The following is an 18,769-nucleotide window of genomic DNA, read 5'->3' as shown; positions in this document are numbered from 1 at the left end:
TCACGCAGTGGAATATATGGAATGAACAAATTAGATAAATCAGAGCAATTCGTGCTAAAGTTTATTACATTCCAGGCAAGCATTAATGAGAAAAAAGTTCTTCTGTCATGCAAATCCTGAAGACCACGCAATTTGTGCCTGCTGATATATGATGGTAGGCCGTCTGGCCACTGAAGTATACGTAAGCAATTTTTGCAAAAATTTGTTGAACTTTCTCCCTTCTGACCATGGGTGACCCTATTTCAGCTGACACTTCGGTTATTTTGGGACTTAGAGGAACTGCTTCTTTCTTGGCTTGAGTATTTTTTTTGCATCCAGGTAAAATATCGGCATTACGTTGCAATAATGACTTACGCAATATAATATATTTTTTCTTCGTTAAACCGAGATCTATAAACAGCGCCAAAGCTTCTTCGGGAGTGTATTTCCTAGGTAGCGCATTTGGTGGTGTGGGAATGCTGTTTTTGATCCTAATCAATCGCACTGGGCTTGCTACCGCAACTGCTTCTGTTATATGCGACTTCACGTTTTCTTCGTCTTTTTTATATTTAATAGCCAGTGCTTCTGAAAGACGAGTCATGGCCACAGCTTTTGTGGTATCAGACAGCTTCCTTTTCCTTGTGTAGGTAGAACACTCTTCTATGGGTTTTGTTGGTCTCCCTCTAGTTGGATTGGTTGACGTGCTAGGCGTTTCTTCGTCCAAAAAAGTTTTGTCAGCTAGCCACTTTTCATGCTTACTTAGAAATTTTGAATTGTTACGATAGACGTCCTTCCATTTTCTTTCTATCATAATGTATTGTAAACCAATTTTTTCTTCCAGGCCTTACTTTTCTTTAATGCTTGTTTCACTCGCTAATTCTCTCATAATAGCCTAAACGAAGTCCCGTCTTGACTTTGTAGATTTAAACACCGCAAATAGTTTCGAGTTTTCTAGATACATATTAGAAATGGCTTCGAGTGTATCTGACTATATATTAAACTGTGAACTATATTTAAAAATACTATTCACTTTATTTAAGTAAACAGAATAATTAGTTCCGTAATCTCCAAAAGACGAATGATAATGTACATTGTATGATGGATAGCTTTATATACCTACTCAAATTATTAAAATGAAATTCAGGTATACAATTTGTAACTAAAAAAATGTATGTTGTTAACAAGTTCCAATAACAAAAACGACCTTACGGCCGTACTGGATTATATATACCTGCTCAGGCGCGTATTTATGCCCAAGGTTGTTTAACTTTATTTGATGTAAAAAGTGAAGTTGCAGCTGGACGCAGGTAGACTTTATGAATTTAGGTAACTGAATATTTCACAAATAACTAGTGTTAATTCGACGGAGCACATATTTTAACATTTTTTTTTCCTTTAAAGTTCTAAAAAGGGCCTAAAAATAGGCATTTCGAAAAACAGGTATATCCGCCAACTTTTAACAAAAAAAAAACAACTTTTCTTTGTTTCAATCCTAAATTAAATTATCTTTAATTCCTATACAAGAAAACAACAACCGGCCGCCTTATTTACTCACAAAACCATTTTAAATACAACGAAAAAGAAGAAAAATTTCAAATTTTTCCCAATGTTGAAAATTGGTCAACTTTGAGCGGCTCTACCTGGTAAACTATAATTTTCTGTGAAAAAACAGTTGTATATTCTTGATCCCTGGAAAATTCTCTAGAAACATGTATTAGATTTAGCGAACGCTTTCATGATTTTTTTAATTTTTGCCATGCTTTAACGGCAGAGGCGCCACTGTGCGTCACCACCGGGCGATGACAACAAACATCCCAAGGGTTGCTGCTGTTCAATTTTTAAGTATAAAAAAAGAAAACATAATATCCAAAAACAATTTTTTTTTCTTTACATATAATTTTTAATTTAATTTCTTAACATTTTTGTTTTGTTTTGTTAATTTCTTAATATTTTGGGCGTGTTTTAGCAGTCAAGTATTAAAGCAGAGAATTAAAAAAGTTTTAATTGTTTTCATCTTTATTTTTAAATAATGGCCACTTTGAATAAACAGCGTCAATTTCGCCCGGAATTGTGTTTTAAGTAGACGAAATGTCTGGGCGTAATTTGAAAAATGTCATCGCCCGACGTGGCGTATATCGTCGCCGCTTAACGCAGCGAATGCTATGTACATATGTACGTACATATGTGTCGCATCATGCCTCACTCAAAAGCAATAAGCGCGCACAGTTGACACCAAACAATCACACACACGAATTTTTTGGTAAAAATGTTACTTTTGTTTAAACAATTTGGCTGATATAAGAAAGGAATCAAGTATTTTTTTGATGCAGAACGAAGGTAAATATTTCAAAGTTTTACTAAAAAGTAGAATTTTTCAAATCCATCCTTCCGTTTATGAGTTATAGCTGTGTAAACAAAAATTTTGTGAGTTTTTACTACATTTTGGCAATTTTCCACGCCCCTATAATATATACCTTCAAATTATATTAACTGCACCATCTCACGTAGCTAAGCTTTCAAATGCAAAAAACCGTTTTAAAATCGGAGCATTCTGTGTGAAGTTATGTGCATACATGGCATTTAGTGACTTTATTTTATAAGATTTATAGATAGAAGATATAGATACATATGTGCTTATCCCATAACCGGTGCCTGTTTTGCACACAATTAATAAATTTTTCAGTCCCTCGCACAAATAATTAATTTTTCACAATAAATGTACGTAATTTATCGAGATAAAATTAAACACGCCCGAATTTATCGGCAGTGAAAAACGACAACGGCCGAAAAATATTCGGTGATCGGTTGAAATGTACCCACGCTCATATAAATACATGTGTTTATTTTTATCGGACGATTACGACCGGCATCGGGCGATCAAAATCGGTGGCTGTGTAAAGCTGCAGACATTGGTGCATAGTACAGGTCTACAAGTAGGATATGTAGCAGCACGTACAGACACAGCCACGCTCACCTGATAAAATGCTTGTTCTTGTTCGGTTTTTTTGTGGATGCTATTTGGCACCGCTGTACTTCTTAGGTCCAAGAAAAGTTTAGTAGCTGCTAACGAAGACTGGGCAAAATTTTTATTGTAAAATTACAAAGAAATATCCTTATTTACTTTCAAACGAGCACTTAATTACATCTCTCTTTAAAATCCATATGTTTTGGACAATGTTAATTAACAAATTGTGATACTTTATTACCGGGAACTATTGCTAAAACATGACCAAACTGTTGGGGGAAGTATTAATAGACGCGTTTTTGCCTCGCTTTCAATAATTCGAATACTTTTTCGCCTTTGGACTATTGATAACAGGACAAAACGCGTCTTTTCCATTCTCTTTCCACATTTTTGGACGGGTTATTGCAGTCGACCTCGGTTTCAAACTGTTCTTCGCGGAGAACTTTTGAACGGGCAGAAGAACTTAGCACCCTTGTTTTTATTGTTAATACTGGAATAACTACGCGTCGTCGGATACTCCAATTCAAGACTTTTGTATAATTTTCTGTAGAACCCATATACGTGCGCCTCATTTTCATACTAAATTCGTTCAAAAAAATTTACCATCACAGCAACCCATATCTGATATTCCGCTCCTTTTTTGTTTCCCTGCGTCGCTTTCCACAACAGCAACCCTGGTAATTTTGACACTTCGTTGAGTGTCAAACTCAGGTTGCACTGTGTTCCACAATAGTTTGACACTGACCGAAGTGTCAAACGGCAGTGTGTTAGAAAGAGAAAGGAATTGTTTCCTTCTCATACATATCATACTTGTAAACCTGTACTATGGAGACAGCAACGAATAAACACTGCGCACGGCTGTCGCAAAAATGATAAGGTTTTCTGTGAGAAATATTACTATGGGATAACGCAACGGGTATGACGGCCTTTCGGCGGACAGCTCATCTTCCAAACATGTCTAGGTTTGGGTTTTTACCTTTTTGAGTGTGTTATATTAAATAACTTTTCAATACAATAAGGGTTTTTTAAATTATTTTAACAAAAGTTGTAACAATTTCATTCTGCACTCCCTTTATTTCTGCCCAAAAAAAAATAAAAATTTAACTTCTTTAAAAACTTAGCGAAATAGTAATAAAAATTGACATGAATGTATCCTTTTGTTTTTTAAATCAGCTACATATTTTTTAAACATTTTGTATTTCCCCGGTTACGTCAAATGTATAAGTGTCGGATATATGATTTTTTAAGCGAACGATCGTCTCTGTTTTTGCCATATTTGAGGGACTTAAGAATATTTCAAACTATTTCTGAATCAAAACTGAAATTTTTCAAAAATGTTTGGTACAAATGGATCCTCTCCATGTTGTAATTTTAATTTTAGTTTTCCGCTGGGTTGCTCATGCTCTCGCTTTCACTAATACACTTACATTTTAATTTTTCCGGCCGCTGATGTGAACAAAATCTAAACACATGTTCTTATTACTCGCTCACACGAATATACCAAGAAGACAAACGCGAATAGGAGTACAGAAACACGAAATATATAAAAAAAACTGTTCTAGGAGGCTGTTCCTGAAAAGTTTAGACCATAGGCAATATGCGAACAGAGAGTATAAAAGGAGCGGAAGCTGAGAAATCATGAATCAGTTTGATTTCAACACGCTTTTAGTGAAATACGCGAGTATTGTAATTGTGAAGTACTACTACTACAGTAGAGTTGGCAATAAAGATCATTTTGCTATATTGAATATTTGAGTTATTTATTCGACAGGTCAGCGATTCTAACTAGAATGGAAGAATTCCTGAAATTCGCTACAGTATTCTTACGCTTTCCATGCTAAAGTCATTTCCACACACATTACATACTTTGTTATGTGTAGTTACATATGTACATATTGCACATCTTTAAAATATTATATTTATGCATTTGACGCAAGTTTACAAAAGTCTGAAATTATATTATATTCAATTATGTAAATGTTCAATTATATACATGTTTGTATTAAAATAATAATATTCAATTAATGTTATTATTTTATTAATTGCAAAGATTTCGAACTTGTTTCCGTTGAAAGTAATGTGGACATCATGAATGGTGAAAGACATTTAGCACTTGATCCGAATGGATGTTGTATTTGTTTTTGTGACATTTCGTTTGCTTTTGTACAAACAATGTTGGTTTGTCGTTCTTGTTTTCGAAATTTAGCGCGTCTGTTTTGGAACCAAACCTGAAAGAAAAGTAATAAATTTGCGTAATAAGAACATAATTTCGATTAGCCTTTTTGACAAACAATACACGGTAAAAATTTTAGCCTTATTTTTAAAAAATTCATCGGTTCAGGGGCGGATCCACGGGGGGAAGAGAACTGGGGGAGCGTATCCCCCAAGAGCCATCGAAGCTCGGTAAATCTGTAACAGAGATATCAATTACACTCAAAAAAATTTTTTTTCCAAATGGGAATGATTTTTCGTCATAGGAATTTCTTCTCAAAACAATAACAATTTTCTTGAAATAAAAGAAAACCGTATCTAATATGCATGGAAATTTTCTTTATTATTATAAAAAGTTATATAATAAATTGAGGAAAAAATTTCTTTGCCTATTGCGAGAAATCCCTACAATGTTTATCTTCTGAGAAAGTTCTTCTTTTTTCTGAGTATTTATTTCATATATTTTGCTAACGTATGGCGAATTAATACGTTAGCTTAATGTGAAAATGTGCTAAGTCACTTTTTTTGAGAAGTTTTTTTTAATGCAGTTTTAAAACTGAATGCAAAAAATATCGATCACAAAAAAAATATTTTCATTTTTCATTTTTACGTGCTGTGGGCAATGATGTGTAAATGTGCTAAGTCGTCAGCTGTTACAAAGAATGTGCTAAGTCAACCTGTCAATAATATCAATCTGAATTACGAGTCACTTCTTTGTGCGCGCATTTTATTTATTTATTTAATTCATTCAGTCTAAAAGTACATGCTTTGTTGTTGTTGTTGTATTAACAATGAAGACACTCCCCGAAGGCTTTGGAAAGTGTTACCGATGTTGATGGTCCTTTGCCGGATATAGATCCGGTACGTTCCGGTAACCAAGCTCTATTAAGGTACTAGCCCGACCATCTCGGGAAAGATTTATATGACCACATTAAACCTTCTAGGCCATCCCGCCCTCCCCACCCCCTAGTTCCATGAGGAACTTGGGGTCGCCAGAGCCTCGGCTGTCAATGAAACAGGATTCGCCACGGTTAGGTGAGGTTGACAATTGGGTTGGAGAAGCTATATATATATTGCGCTGGAAACCCCTTGAGAGGGTTGCGAACACAACCCCTTGAAATTGGATTCACGCAATTGAGACATGCCTTTGGTGTTTGATAAATGCTTTGCGCTGACCATAATCTACTTCAATTCTTACATGCTTTCTTACAGACTAGTTAAAAATAGAAAACAATTCAAGCTTAAACTTATATCAGTTGTTATTAAAATTAAGAACACTACTGGGTGGATTTGCTAGATGTATAGTCCTAGGTATAGGTTCATTCATAGCATACTTCGTTTTATGAGTTATTTCGATAAATAATCTATTATGCCGAAGATCACGCAGTGGAATATATGGAATGAACAAATTAGATAAATCAGAGCAATTCGTGCTAAAGTTTATTACATTCCAGGCAAGCATTAATGAGAAAAAAGTTCTTCTGTCATGCAAATCCTGAAGACCACGCAATTTGTGCCTGCTGATATATGATGGTAGGCCGTCTGGCCACTGAAGTATACGTAAGCAATTTTTGCAAAAATTTGTTGAACTTTCTCAATTTTGTAGGAGTTAGATTCATAGAAAGGATTCCATATTATTGAGCAATATTCAATACCACTTCTGACCAAGGATATATAAAGTGCCGTCAACATCATAGGGTCCTTAAAGTCACTGGTGTTACGTCTACTGAACCCAACCATTGCAACACATTTTGAAACAATGAAATCAATGTAACTAGAAAAAGAGAGTTTGAAGTCAAAAATTACACCCAAGTCTTTACTCTCTTGACAACGATTAAGAGATTTAGCATTTAGTTTGTAGATAAAGTATGTGGCAGTTGTCTTTATGGAATAAGACACAACACAGCATTTGTTTCAATTTAAAAACAAGTAAGGAAGGTTAAGTTCGGGTGTAACCGAACATTACATACTCAGTTGAGAGCTATGGTGACAACATAAGGGAAAATAACCATGTAGGAAAATGAACCGAGGGAAACCGTGGAATGTGTTTGTATGACATGTCTATCAAATGAAAGGCACTAAAGAATATTTTATGAGGGAGTGGGCCATAGTTCTATAGGTGGACGCCATTTAGGGATATCGCCATAAAGGTGGATCAGGGTTGACTCTAGAATTTGTTTGTACAATATGGGTATCAAACGAATGGTGTTAATGAGTATTTTAAAAGGGAGTAATCCTTAGTTCCATAGGTGGACGCCGTTTCGAGATATCGCTATAAAGGTGGACCATGGGTGACCCTAGAATTTGTTTGTACAATATGGATATCAAAAGAAAGGTGTTAATAAGTATTTTAAAAGGGAGTAATCCTTAGTTCCATAGGTGGACGCCGTTTCGAGATATCGCTATAAAGGTGGACCATGGGTGACCCTAGAATTTGTTTGTACAATATGGATATCAAAAGAAAGGTGTTAATGAGTATTTTAAAAGGGAGTAATCCTTAGTTCCATAGGTGGGCGCCGTTTCGAGATATCGCCATAAAGGTGGACCAGGGGTGACCCTAGAATTTGTTTGTACAATATGGACATCAAACGAAAGGTGTTAATGAGTATTTTGAAAGGGAGTGGGCCTTAGTTCTATAGGTGGACGCCGTTTCGAAATATCGCCATAAAGGTGGACCAGGGGTGACTCTAGAATGTGTTTGTATGATATGGGTATCAAATTAAAGGTATTAATTAGGGTTTTAAAAGGGAGTGGTGGTTGTTGTATAGGTGGTCGCATTTTCGAGATATCGCCATAAAGGTGGACCAGGGGTGACCCTAGAATTTGTTTGTACAATATGGGTACCAAAAGAAAGGTGTTAATGAGTATTTTAAAAGGGAGTAATCCTTAGTTCCATAGGTGGACGCCGTTTCGAGATACCGCCATACAGGTGGACCAGGGGTGACTCTAGAATTCGTTTGTGCAATATGGGTATCAAACGAAAGGTATTAATGAGTATATTAAAAGGGAGGGGGCCTTAGTTCTATAGGTGTTCGCCTTTTCGAGATATCGCCATAAAGATGGACCAGGGGTGACTCTAGATTTTGTTTGTACGATATGGGTATCAAATGAAAGGTGCTAATGAGTATTTTAAAAGGGAGTAATCCTTAGTTCCATAGGTGTACGCCGTTTCGAGATATCGCCATAAAGGTGGAGCAGGGGTGACCCTAGAATTTGTTTGTACAATATGGGTATCAAAAGAAAGGTGTTAATGAGTATTTTAAAAGGGAGTAATCCTTAGTTCCATAGGTGGACGCCGTTTCGAGATACCGCCATACAGGTGGACCAGGGGTGACTCTAGAATTCGTTTGTGCAATATGGGTATCAAACGAAAGGTGTTAATGAGTATATTAAAAGGGAGGGGGCCTTAGTTCTATAGGTGTTCGCCTTTTCGAGATATCGCCATAAAGATGGACCAGGGGTGACTCTAGACTTTGTTTGTACGATATGGGTATCAAATGAAAGGTGTTAATGAGTATTTTTAAAAGGGAGTGGGCCTTCGTTCTATAGGTGTTCGCCTTTTCGAGATATCGCTATAGAGGTGGATCAGGGGTGACTCTAGACTTTGTTTGTACGATATGGGTATCAAATGAAAGGTGTTAATGAGTATTTTTAAAAGGGAGTGGGCCTTCGTTCTATAGGTGTTCGCCTTTTCGAGATATCGCCATAAAGGTGGACCAGGGGTGACTCTAGAATGTGTTTGTACGATATGGGTATCAAATTAAAGGTATTAATGAGAGTTTCAAAAGGGAGTGGTGGTAGTTGTATATGTGAAGACGTTTTCCAGATATCGGCCAAAATGTGGACCAGGGTGACCCAGAATATCATATGTTGGACACCGCTAATTTATTTATATATGTAATACCTGCCACGATTTTAAGGGTTTTTTATTTCGCCCTGCAGAACTTTTTCATTTTCTTCTACTTAATATGGTAGGTGTCACAACCATTTCTAAAGTTTTTTCTAAAGTTATATTTCGCGTCAATAAACCAATCCAATTACCTCACCGTGTTTCATCCCTTTTTTCGTATTTGGTATAGAATTATAGCATTTTTTTAATTTTTCGTAATTTTCGATATCGAAAAAGTGGGCCTGGTCATTGTCGGATTTCGTTCATTTTTCATACCAAGATAAAGTGAGCTCAAGTAAGTACGTGAACTAAGTTCATTAAAGATATGTCGATTTTTGCTCAAGTGATCGTGTTAACGGCCATGCGGAAGGACAGACGAAAGACTGTGTATAAAAACTGGGCGTGGCATCAACCGATTTCGCCCGTTTTCACAGAAAACAGTTAACATCATAAAATCTATACCCCTACCAAATTTCAAAAGGATTGGTTAATTTTTGTTCGACTTATGGCGTTAAAAGTATCCTAGACAAATTAAATGAAAAAGGGCGGCGCCACGCCCATTTTGAAATTTTCTTTTATTTTTGTATTTTGTTGCACCATATCATTACTCAAGTTGAATGTTGACATAATTCACTTATATACTGTGAAGATATTAAGTTTTTTGTTAAAATTTGACTTTAAAAAAAATTTTTTTTTAAAAGTGGGCGTGGTCCTTCTCCGATTTTGCTAATTTTTATTAGGCGTACATATATATATAGGCGTACACATATTTCAAAATTTTACTAGTTTTCTATTCTGCGTCATAAATTTATACAGGGGACACTGGCCAAATTGTTCGACTACATAATCCAATCAAAGTTATTTGACCATGTTCGGGATTTTATCTCTAAAGATCAACACGGCTTCTTTCCTGGAAGATCAACCTGTTCGAATTTGACCCTATTATCGAATAGTATAGTGGGTGCGTTCGGAAAGCAGGCACAACTTGATGTGATTTACACAGACTTCTCCAAAGCCTTCGATAAGGTATGTCATACCATACTTTTGCAGAAGTTACGAAGTTACGGAGTTAGTGGCATTCTCATTAATTTCTTCGCTAGTTTTCTGTCAAACAGGAAACTATTTATTAAGCTAGGGAATACAACCTCAAGACTATTTATCGACGCGTGGTCAGGTATACCTCAGGGTACTCACTGCGGACCACTGCTATTTCTTTTATTTATTAACGACCTACCGAATTGCTTTAAATTCGCTAAGTGCCTAATGTTCGCGGATGACGTCAAACTTTTTTGTACCGTTCGTGATGCAAGTGATAGCCATAAGTTACAAGTCGATCTCAATTCACTGAATCAGTGGTGCACTTTGAATTGTCTCAAACTGAACATCAATAAATGCTGTGTTGTCACCTTCTCTAGGAAGTCTAACAACATAATATTTAGTTACAATATAGACAATTGTGCTCTAGCTAGAAGTACCAAAATGAAAGATTTGGGTGTTATTTTCGACTCAAAGCTAACATTTTCTCAACACATTGACTTAATAGTATCAAAAGCTTTTTCTATGATAGGGTTCATAAGAAGAAATTCAATGGATTTCAGAGATCCTTGCACTTTAAAAGCTCTTTACATATCTCTTGTTCGAAGCAGACTAGAGTATTGTTCTCTAATATGGTGCCCATACTATGAAACCCACTCAAACAAAATCGAAAGAGTTCAAAAAGTTTTCACGAAATTTGCTCTAAGAAAGTTACCGTGGCAAGGTAATCTTCCTTCTTATATTGGTAGACGGAAACTAATGGGCTTGCAGTCCCTATATGATAGGAGAATATACTTCTCAATACTTTTTATTTATAATGTCATTAATAATAACATACACTGTGACGACTTATCTAATTTGGTCAATTTATATGACCCGCCTCGTAACTTAAGAAATAATCGCTTATTGGTAGACACATTCCACTCTACTAATTACGCCATGAACGAGCCGATTGCTAGGAGCGTTAGATTATGCAATACCTATGCAAGCGTTATTGAGTTTAATGATAGTATAAGTATATTTAAATTAAAATTATACACTATTTTTAATTGATTAACTGCGTATTATATCTAGTCTGTAAGAATTAAATTCTGTAGACTGAACTTAAATAAATAAATAAATAAATAAATAAAATAAATAAATAAATTCAACTCATCTACCAAGTTTCGTCGCTTTATCTGTCTTTGGTAATGAATTATCGCACTTTTTCGGATTTTCGAAATTTTCGATATCGAAAAAGTGGGCGTGGTTATAGTCCGATATAGTTCATTTTAAATAGCGATCTGAGATGAGTGCTCAGGAACCTACATACCAAATTTCATCAAGATACCTCAAAATTTACTCAAGTTATCGTGTTAACGGACGGACGGACGGACATGGCTCAATCAAATTTTTTTCGATCCTGATTATTATTTGATATATGGAAGTCTATATCTATCTCGATTCCTTTATATATGTACAACCAACCGTTATCCAATCAAAATTAATATACTCTGTGAGCTCTGCTCAACTGAGTATAATAAATTATTGTCTGTGCACCATCCGACAAAAGAGTTCAGATCACAACCGTTAGAAATAGTTTGACAAATAAATAGTATTTTTTTATGAAATACATAGGTTTAGTGTTATACTTCAAGCATTAAAGGGGAGGACTGATGGGGAAACATATTGAGTAAAAAGTGCTAAGTCTGGAGATAAAATTTGTTTTGAGTGCGGAAATTGTGCTAAGTCATAAATGAGCTGCTGGGTTAGCATACATGATTTTTATTTATCTTTTTCAAATTTTCCACACGCAAAAGTATTGCAACTAAGGTATCTTCATTCACAGTTTTGAAAAAAAGGTTATTCCAAAAACTATTCATATTTTTTCGTCTCCTGTAAAATTCGTAAAAAGTGACTTAGCACATTTTCACATTAATCTAACGAATATCTGGCTTAGAGTACAATGACAAAGTCTATAGCATGAGAAATCCATGGAAAATCGTTAACTTTCGCCGATTTTCAAATTCTTCTCCTCATTAATTGCCGATGCCAATATATTTTAAATATATCACACCTCAACGTACCAAGGAGGAGAAATTAAAATCTAGTATTAGCTTGAAAAAAAAAGTTAAAAAAAAAATTTACAACCAAATAGTTTTCAATAATTTTTAGCAAACATTTTTTATTTTATGATATTAATTAACTAAAAAAAATACACAATGTTCAATTCTGAAAATAGACTAAGCCTGTACTTGGAATATGTATGTGATATAAGTAAACTGGAGTAAATTTCCATGTAAAAAAACATTGTTAAAATATAAGGCGCGATATACCTCCGAAGAGATCCAAGGCCGAGATTCTCTTCCAACTCGCGTCATGCTGCTTTTAATTTTTCCAACAAATTACCAGAGCCGGACCTTTATGTTTTACACAAACTCCCAACGACATTTGCTTCATATATTGTCCAACGTTATTCTTCATTATGAGAGATAACCAAATTTACAAATTGCAAAAGCAACAGAACCGAGCTATGCGATTTGATACACTTATCAGAGATATGCTCGCCACTCTAAATTGGCTAAGCATTAAACAGGTACTCTTTTATCATACGATGAAGTTTATTAGAAACATAATAGAAGGCAACTTGCCTGATTATTTGAAAAGTAACATAAAATATGTAAGAAATGTTCATTCCGTGAATACAAGAAGAAGAAATGATTTTACTCTACCTACAGAGGCAGACAAATGTAATTTGTACTATAAAGGATTAAAATTCGACAATGAATTACCAAATTATGTTAAATCTAGTAACATAAGGGAATTTGAACACAAATTGTGCAATTACTGTAGAACACTGCCATTCTAGTGCAAGATGGGCAAACTTTCGAATCATCAATAGCATTGCATACATCCCGATTACTCTACACTGGCACTAGGAAGCTTTCCCACGTACGCAAAAAGTAGCCGAAGGTAACGCATCACTCAACATAATAAGTGCATCGCCGTTCAGATTTTGCCTTCGCACTTTAAATACGTTAACAGCTTCAGATACAACTGGCAAAATCCTTGCCTTGGTGTCATTCATCTGCTACCCATCTCTCACTCCATTTGGGCAGTCAATAGATGCATATAAATTACTTTAATAAGATTATATATTAATTACTATATATAGGTGTAAGCTAGGCTTAGTATAAGCTGTAAGAAATAAATAAATAAATAAAATAAATAAATAAATTTGCAACACAAATGAATTTTCACTGGGAAAGTTGTTTGCTATATTTTTGATATTGCTTTGCCCGATACTTCAACCTAGGATTTTCGGTGTGGTAGGCGGAGCACGCTACGCTATATAGTATAAAGGAAAATCGAAATTTGTAAACTGAATTTCACACGTGTCCCGTAAAAACAATTGATTTTTAAACATTTTTTTTTTTTTCGAATAAATGTATTTAATTTTTTTCGTTATTTTAACAAACCTTGATACAACTACTAGCAAATTTATTATTATTTTTTTTTAATATTAATTTTTTCGCTCAAGTTTCAGCTGACTGACGTACAAACAGATGTCTTTTTGTGATTTTTCACACACATTTACATATATTTCAAGAGCAGGTTTCTATTTGTATTGAGATATGTATCACACAATACTAGTCCCTAAATACTTTGTCTGAAAAATTTAGATTTTTCTTTAGTTATGATCTAAAAATGAACTAAAATGTGTACGATTTTTCCCGTAGCAACCGTGGAATGCTCCAGTAGCAATTATTGTCAAGAGCGGGTGGAACAATATCACCTTCGCTGGGTGCTTTAATGCTGCCTCCGTTTAAGAGTACATAGAAGACTTCCCTCTAGAATATGAGCACTGTCTGAAATTGGTTTCCAGGTAGCCCTTATCGTTGTGACAGATATTTGACCCCGGCTTAAATTCAACCATATTTCGTCGAATTTTTAATACCAGTTTACATTTTTCCTACACCCTGTGACGCATTTTCCTATCGGTTGACAAACATGCAGCTTTATGGATCCTTTAATGTTTAAACTTGGAGCTGGACATGAAAACATTTCGAGAAACATCGAAGTCAATCGTCCTATATATGTTTTTTGAAATTTTTATACAGAAGATAGGCGTGGTAATCTACTGATTTTGTACAAAGATTGAATGACGAATAGAGCAATGCTAACACAAACTTTTTTTTTCGGTTGATTTAAGTAGGATATCAAAAAAGTCGCTAGGCGCTACCGAAGAAACCGAATTTCTTTGCGAGAAGTATACTCTTAGGTGCTACTGGTGGGCTAATGTTAGAAGGCGCCAACTTGGCTACTCCACATTGATACATTCTATTTTAGGGCTAGCTGGCGGTAACTAGGTGCGTCTGTCTTGGATCAAGCGGCAAGTAATACTTTCTTCCCCGCTGAGAGGGATTTGCGCTGGTTTTGGGACCCGCCACTCCAATAAAAAACAATTGAGGCCATGTATAAGAGGACAACCCTTTACTGATGACCCCTGACGACCCCTACAAGCGTTTGAAGTGATATGATTTGAGGGCATGCCCCTGGAATGTCCGTTACCTTAATGGGGCTGGTGCAGATGCCCGTCTGGTTGATGTCCTCGTGAAAGCAGAAGCCGACAACACCGCCATAACAGAAATGCGATGGATAGGGTGACCATGCGTCCCGGAAATCCAGGACACGTACCGGATTTTGATGAAATGTCCCGGATTTTACCAAATTAGAAGTAAGACAAGAAAAACCCTGCGAATCCGATTATGGCTTGTTTTTCTGTGATTTTGAAAAGCGTGCTTTGCACACAGAGTATATTAACTTTGATTGGATAACGGTTGGTTGTACAGGTGTAAAGGAATCGAGATAGATATAGACTTCCATATATCAAAATCTTAAGTGTCGAAAATAAATTTGATTGAGCCATGTCCGTCCGTCCATCCGTCCGTCCGTCTGTCCGTTAACACGATAACTTGAGTAAATATTGAGATATCTTCGCCAAATTTGGTACACGAGTTTATCTGGACCCAGGATAGATTGGTATTGAAAATAGGCGAACTCGGATGATGACCACGCCCGCTATTTATATTGTTACGAATATTAGCAACACTAAGGGGTACTGCCATTTCTAAGCCGATGCTAAACAGTGACTTGCATGAACATCCATAAATCAATCATTATGTATCTACACAAACGAATCAATAAATTATGTCTACACATATGTACGTACACGCAGGGAGAAACAGTGCACAAACACATGCATATATCTTATCTGAGATGCTCCCAAAAGTATGCAATTGTAATTGTGGAAGTGCCGCCCAAAAATACACGCATATGAGAAGATATATACGTGCATCTGTAGTTATAATTATAAGGCGGTAACTAAGTAAATTCTGAAAGCGCCTAGAAGATGCCACGAGGAAATCACAGAATATAAAAGCACCAGCGGTAGAGGCGCTACAGGCAGTTTCGATTAAGACGCTATCTAGCGAGCAATAGCAGAATTATTTGAAAATAGTAGAGTTCTTTATTGTCAAGTATTTTAATAAAGGCCATTTTACATTATTAAATATTGGAGTTATTTATTCAGCAGTTTATTGATCGAACTTAGCAAAAGGGCAAATAAGAGGATTTGCAGTAAATTCGTTACAATTGGTGTCAGAAGAGGAATTCTTGAATAAATTCCGAAGATTGGGAATACAACTTGGACATGGCAAAGTTGAGTGAATTGAGGATCCGGCAACTGAAAAAGGAGTTGGAGAACCGTTGATTGAATACAACCGGCAATAAGATCGAACTTCAAGTACGGCTACGAGAGGTAATGGAATCGCAAGGAATCGATGTGGACGAGTATGTCTTTTATCCTGATGGGGACGAGACAACAACAAAAAATGAAGAGAAAAACGAAACATTGCAGACAGTTACGAGCACAGACTTGAACATGATTTTTGCTGCAATATCTGCTCAAACATCGACAGTGTCATCTCAACTGGAAGAACAGAAAACGTATATGTCATCACAGATGGAATCCCAAGAGACACGAATAACATCGAAGATTGAAGCACAAGAAACGCGTATGCCAGAAATGTCGACACAGATTACATCCAAGATGGAATCTCAACTGGAAGAACAGAAGACATATATAGCATCCCAACTGGAATCACAGGAGGCACGTATTTCAGAAATGACGTCGCAAGTGTCATCTCAACTGGAAGACCAAAAAACATATATGGCATCTCAATTGGAAGCGCAATAGGCACGTATATATGAAATGTCGGCAGAAATTTTGGAACAGTTATCATCAAAACTGGAAGCGCAGGATGCAAAGATGGCTTAATTTCAGGCAGAAGTAGATGATTTAAAAGGTCGTTGGGAGCAGTTACAACTAAATCGCCCAGCTATTTCAGCAAGCAATCCAAAGGTAAAAACACCATCCTTTGACGGTTCTGTTCCTTTCCAGGTGTTTAAGATTCAGTTTTAGAAGACCGCAGCAGTGAACAACTGGAGTGCTGAAGATAAAGTTGCTGCACTATTCGTGGCATTGAAAGGATCTGCTGCTGAAATCCTACACACTATTCCCGAGGGAGAGCGGAACAACTACGAAACATTGATGAGCGCTCTAGAGAGGCGATACGGAAGCGAACACAGGAAGCAGATACACCAAATAGAGTTGCAAAACCGCTACCAAAAAGCTAATGAGACTTTGCAGGAGTTTGCGTCAGATGTCGAAAGGCTTGCACATTTGGCGAATGCCGACGCGCCCGTGGAATACACCTAAAGGGTAAAAATTCAGAGCTTTATAAATGGCATACGGGGCGTCGAAACGAAGCGAGCCACATACACAAACCCAAAGCCAAGTCAGCCGCAAGGGGCGACAGCTGGCTCCCTCAATTGAATGCCCCATAATCTCTATCTCACAAATTGGAAGAAGGTCAAACAATCTTACTCTCGGAGGACATTTGGATGGAAAGGAAGTTTACTGACTGTAGATACGGGGGCATCTCATTCCATCATTCGAACGGATTTAGTCAACAAGATAATAAGACCATTGCATGGAGCAAAATTGCGTACAGCCGCTGGAGAAGACACCACGGTTCTAGGAGAAGTACCATGTGAAGTCGCAATTGGGAACGTCACGGTAGTACACAATTTTATAGTGGCAGAGATTGTTGATGAAATCATAATTGGAGTGGACTTCTTAATCGACCAAGGCATCAAGATCGACATGCAAAGCAAGACGATGAGATATAAGATCATGGATGTGCCACTTAATTTCGGCTACGGGAGAGGTTACAGCAGTAAACGAATGCTGGTGGTAGAGAGTCAGCAAATGCCACAAAAATCAGAAGCAGTCATCTGGGCAAAGGTTGATGGAGATTGTGGGACAAACAAATTGTGGGTTGTCGAAGCAGCTAATAAATGAACACCGAACATACTTGTAGGAAAAACCCTGGCTATGACAAAACAAGATGGACGTATTCCGGTAAGAGTACTCAATGAGTTCAAGTCACCACTCAAACTGAAAAAAGGAGCTATATTTGGGAAGATGCCAAGAGGCTGAAGTAGTTATTAATTGTGAGCTCCAGGAACACGTTTCAACTAGCAAGACTGATCTTTCAAATGACATCACGGCATGGACGGAGGGGCTACATCAAGATTATCAGAGAAAGGCGAAGCAACTGCTATTAAAGTACGCAAACATATTTGACCACTTCAAATTGACACTGGAGACGCGAGGCCGATACGTCAAGCTCCACGTAGTGTTCCACTGGCGAAGCGGGAAGTTTTGAGTCAAATCATACAAGAAATGAGCGACAGCGGCGTCATCGAACCATCAGCTAGTCCATGGAGCGCACCGGTGGTACTTGTGAAGAAGAAGGATGGGAAAATGAGATTTTGCGTGGACTACCGCAAGTTGAACGACGTCACGAAAAAGGATAGCTACCCATTGCCAAGAATTGACGACACTCTGGACTCGCTCTCTGGTATGAAATGGTTTTCCACACTGGACTTGAAAAGTGGCTACTGGGAAGTGGAGGTGAAGGAGGAAGGCAAAGAAAAAACAGCCTTTAGCGTCGGAGATGGTCTTTGGCAATTTACAGTAATACCTTTTGGACTTTGTAATACACCAGCTACTTTTAAGATGCATTGGAAAACATGCTTGGTATACCTAGACGACCTCATCGTATTGGGCAAGAACTTCGATGAACATCTTAAAAACTTGGAGGAAGTTTTCCAGAGAATAGCTGGCGCTGGTCTGAAACTAAGTGCGCTGTTTAAAAAGGAAGTAAATTATTTGGGTCACAAGGTAACGACAGAAGGTATCCGTACAGCGAATGAAAAGATAGAGGCAGTAAAGGATAGGCCAAGACCGCAGAATCTGCATGAATTTAGAAGTTTCCTTGGTCTGTGCACATATTACCGCCGATTTGTACCAAATTTTGCCAGCGTAGCCCATAGTCTCCACGAGCTAACAAGAAAAAATAAAGCTTTTGAATGTAAGAAGCAGCAAGAAGTAGCTTTCCAAACATTGAAAGAGCGTTTGTGCACTGCCCCAATGTTGGCATATCTGATTCCAGGAGCAAAGTTTATTCTAGATACAAATTCGAGCGGATATGCTATAGGAGGCGTTTTATCACAACTGGTCGATGGACAGGAGAAGGTAGTCGCATATTACAGCCGTTCAATTGGAAAACCAGAGAGGAACT

General features: G+C 36.9%; 1 protein-coding gene across 2 annotated transcripts in view; it reads right to left on the bottom strand.

Moving 5' to 3' along the window:
- Window positions 1–4,840: 4,840 nt before the first annotated feature.
- PHDP (Putative homeodomain protein) overlaps window positions 4,841–18,769 on the bottom strand; it is a 113,612-nt gene continuing 99,683 nt past the window's right edge. For both annotated transcript variants that reach the window (XM_067772340.1, XM_067772339.1), the window contains exon 3: window positions 4,841–5,172. In XM_067772340.1, coding sequence (XP_067628441.1) covers window positions 4,975–5,172 — 198 coding nt within the window. In that variant the 3' untranslated portion in view covers window positions 4,841–4,974. The remainder of the gene's footprint in view (window positions 5,173–18,769) is intronic.

This window comes from Eurosta solidaginis, chromosome 3, assembly GCF_040869045.1.
Source record: "Eurosta solidaginis isolate ZX-2024a chromosome 3, ASM4086904v1, whole genome shotgun sequence".
Taxonomy (NCBI): Eukaryota; Metazoa; Arthropoda; class Insecta; order Diptera; family Tephritidae; genus Eurosta; species Eurosta solidaginis.
The sequence above is the reverse complement of the archived record's forward strand: the minus strand, read 5'-3'. Positions and strand labels throughout refer to the sequence as shown.